The 3803-nt window shown below is 59.8% G+C and overlaps 1 protein-coding gene across 1 annotated transcript in view; it reads left to right on the forward strand.

Moving 5' to 3' along the window:
• TBCB (tubulin folding cofactor B) overlaps positions 1 to 368 on the forward strand; it is an 8057-nt gene extending 7689 nt beyond the window's left edge. The window contains exon 4 of the mRNA XM_021383574.1: positions 6 to 368. Coding sequence (XP_021239249.1) covers positions 6 to 335 — 330 coding nt within the window. The 3' untranslated portion in view covers positions 336 to 368. The remainder of the gene's footprint in view (positions 1 to 5) is intronic.
• Positions 369 to 3803: the final 3435 nt, after the last annotated feature.

The raw sequence follows: 3803 nt of genomic DNA on the forward strand, positions 1-3803 counted from the left end.
CGCGTCGCCGGGCGGACCCCCCCGAGCTGACGGAGGTGACCAAAGCCACGCAGGCGACACGCGCGGAGCTGCGCCGCCGCTTCCTGCTCAGCCTGGCAGCCGCGCGGGGACAACCGGTGACGTTCGTCCTCTGCCAGCGCGTGCGGGTCAGCGCCGTGCTGGGGGCTGCGTGCGTCCCCGACGGCACCGAGGTGGCCGGGGACGATGGCAGCGCGGCGGTGGCCTTCCAGGTGGACGCGCTGCAGACGCCGCTGGGGGTGCAGGCGGCCGCGCTGCTGCGGGGACGAGACGTGGTGGCCTTCGGGTTCCGGGCGGCTGAGAAACGGGGGAAGTGACGGGGAAATAAATGGGGAAACGAGGGGAGGAAACGGAGTGATGGTGGGGAGATGGGCAGAGGAAACGGAGTGATGGTGGGGAGATGGGCAGAGGAAACGGAGTGATGGTGGGGAAAGGGGGAGAGGAAACGGAGAGATGGTGGGGAAAGGGGGAGAGGGATGGGGTAATGATGAGGAAATGGGGAAAGGAATGGGGGAATATGGGGAAATGGGGAGAGGAAATGGAATGATGGTGGGGAAAGGGGGAGGGGGATGGGGGAATGATGGGGAAATTAGAGGAAATGGAGCAATGATGGGGAAACAAAAGGAAACGGAGTGATGGTGGGGAAATGGGGAGAGGAAACGGAGTTATGGTGGGGAAAGGGGGAGAGGAAAATGGGGGAATGAGAGGAAATGGGGAAAGGAATGGGGGAATGTTGGGGAATGTGGGGAGGAAATGGAGTGATGGTGGGGAAACAGAGGGATAGGAAGGGGGAGAGGGATGGGGGAATGGTGGGGAAATTCAGAGGAAATGGAGGAATGATGGGGAAATGAGAAGAGGAAATGGAGCAAAGATGGGGAAACAAAAGGAAACGGAGTGATGGTGGGGAAATGGGGAGAGGAAAGGGGGGAATGATGGGGGAAGGGGAGAGGAAAATGGGGGAATGATGAGGAAACGAGAGGAAATGAGGTGATGATGGGGAAACAGGGAGAGGAATGGGGGAACGGTGGGGAAATTTGTGGAGGAAATGGAGCGATGATGGGGAAACAAGAAGAGGAAATGGGAGATTGATGAAACGAGGAGAGGAAATGAAGCGGTGATGGGGAATGAGGAAAGGAAATGGAGCGATGATGGGGAAACAAGAAGAGGAAATGGAGTGATGATGGGGTAAGGGAGAGAGAAATGGGGAAATGAAGGGGAAAAATGGAAAAATGGGTGGTGAAATAACAGGGAAATGGGAGAGAAATAGGTGGGAAATGCGGAATTGGAGAGGGACGCGGGGAAGCAGAGAAATGAGTGGGGAAATGGGTGAATGATAGGGAAATTAGAAAAGAAATGGGTAAATGGAGAACTGACTGGGAAATGGGTGGGGAGAGGAATGGGAGAACTGAGAAATGGGTGGGGAAATAATGGGGAAATGTGCGGGGAGATGGGAAACAATGGGGAAACGAGGGGAGACATGGGGAGATGAAGAGATGAGTTGGGACACGGAGCGGAAAATGAAGAGATAGATGGGAAAACTGAGAGAAATGGGGGGAAAAAACGTTGGGAAATAGGGAAACGGAGAGGGAAATGAGGAAACGTGTGGGGAAAGGATGGACAGCCCCCCTGGATGATGCCGCGGTCCCTTTAAGCCACAGCCCCACCCCTCTCACCTCCGATTGGCCGAACTCCACCCCTCCGGCAGAACCTTCTCACCCCATTGGCCGAGCCTGTTGTCTATCAGTCCCAAAAGGGCGGGCCGGAGCTTCCAGCTGTTCTCCCATTGGCCACCTTTTCTCGCCTCCCGTTGGTCTTTAGCTCCGGGAGGCGGGCCGAAAGCACCAACCGTCGCACTCCATTGGCTTCCTCACCTCCGGGTGGGCGCGTCGCCGCCTCCCATTGGCTGCGGGCTCAGCGGGGCGGGCCGAAGCTTCCAGAAGAGCCGGGGCGGCGGCGGGGCCGCAAGATGAAGGCGATGGCGGAACCGGGGCCGGGCCTGGGCAGCCCCGGGTCGGGCCCTCCGGGATCGGTGTCCCTGGCGGTGAGCAGCAGCCTCAGCGCCTTCTCTTCGCTGCGGCGTTATGGCACCGAGCTGAGCATCGGCGAGCTCAAGGTGGGGCCTTCCTGGGGCCGTGAAGGGGTTTGGGGTCCGTTAGCGGGGCCTAGCGGGGCCTAGCGGGGCCTGGGTCTTCCTCACGGGGTCGTAGTGGGGGTGAAAGGGGCCATGAAGGGCTCTAGGGTCCTTTAATGGGGACAGTGGGGCTGTACTGCGGCCTGCGTGGGCCTGGCTCCCCCTCATGGGGCCTTCGTGGGGTCTGGGGTCCCCTCATGGGGCCCGACAGGGCCAGGTTCACCCCCATGGGGTCTGAGCGGGGCTTCATGGGGTCTGGGGTCCTTGAAAATGGTTGGGACCGCTCTCCCAGAGCCTAGGATGTGCTTCTGGGGCGTTAAAGGGGCACGGGTGGGCTCTGGATCCCCCTCATAGGGCCTTCGTGGGGCTGTAAAGGGGCTTGGGGTCCGTTAGTGGGGCCTAACAGAGCCTGGATCTTCCTCATGGGGTTTTAATAGGGGTTAAAGGGGCTTTAATAGAATTTGGGGTTCCTTACTGGGGGATAACAGGACCTCACGGAGCCTTAATAGGGCCTGAAGGAGCCTTAATGAGGCCTTAAAGGGGACTGGGGTCCTTTAATGGGGGATAATGGGGCCTTACTGGAGCCTGCTTGGGCCTGGCTCCCTCTCATGGGGCCGTAAAAGGGTCTGGGGTCCCTTAATGGAGCCTTAAAGGGGTCTAAAGGGACCTAATGGGGTCTGGGTCCAGCTCATGGGGGTCTTAATGGGTGGCCTGAGTGTGGCTTGGTGGGACCTGAGTGGGGCCTGGGGTCCCCTAATGGGGCATGAGTGGGGCCTGGGGTCCCCTAATGGGGCATGAGTGGGGCCTGGGGTCCCCTAATGGGGCATGAGTGGGGCCTGGGGTCCCCTAATGGGGCATTAATGGGGCTAGGGTCCTTTAATGGGGCCTGGCGGGGCCTTAATGGGGCTTTAGTGGGGTTCGGATCCTCTTATGGGGTCTTAAAGGGGCCACCGTCCCCCTCATGGGGTCTTAAAGGGGTTTGGGGTCCCTGAAAAGGACTTTGAAAGGATCTAACGGGAACTCGGTCCCCATAAAAGAAGTATTTAATGAGATTCAACGAACTCTATAGGGGCTCTGTGGGACCCTGTAGGACTCCTATATGACCCTATAGAACCTCATCTGTCCCTACAGTGCTTGCTGGCGCTGATGGTGGGGGCAGTGGGGCCTGGAGCTGCTTTGTAGGGCCCTGTAGGACCTCATAACACCCCAGAGGATTCCATGGGGCTGTGTGGGCCCCCTATAGGACCCTCTAGGGCCCCTCTATGACCCTGCAGGACCCCGTGTGTCCCCGCAGCGCAAGCTGGAGCTGGTGGTGGGGGTGGCTGGGCCTGGGGTGGAGCTGGAGCTCCTCTGTAGGACCTGTGGGACCCCATAGCACCCTATAGGACCCCATGGGGCTCTGTGGGCCCCCATAACCCCCTGTAGGACCCTCTAGGGCCCCTATGTGACCCTATAGGACCGTGTGTGTTCCTGCAGTGCAAGCTGGAGCTGGTGGTGGAGGGTGACAGGGCCATGGGTGGAGCTGGAGCTGCTCTGTAGGACCTGTGGGACCCCATAGCACCCTATAGGGCCCCATGGGGCTCTGCGGGACCCTATAGGGCCCCATGGGGCTCTGCGGGACCCTATAGGGCCCCATGGGGCTCTGCGGGACCCT

This window comes from Numida meleagris, unplaced genomic scaffold (genome assembly GCF_002078875.1).
Source record: "Numida meleagris isolate 19003 breed g44 Domestic line unplaced genomic scaffold, NumMel1.0 unplaced_Scaffold422, whole genome shotgun sequence".
NCBI lineage: Eukaryota > Metazoa > Chordata > Aves > Galliformes > Numididae > Numida > Numida meleagris.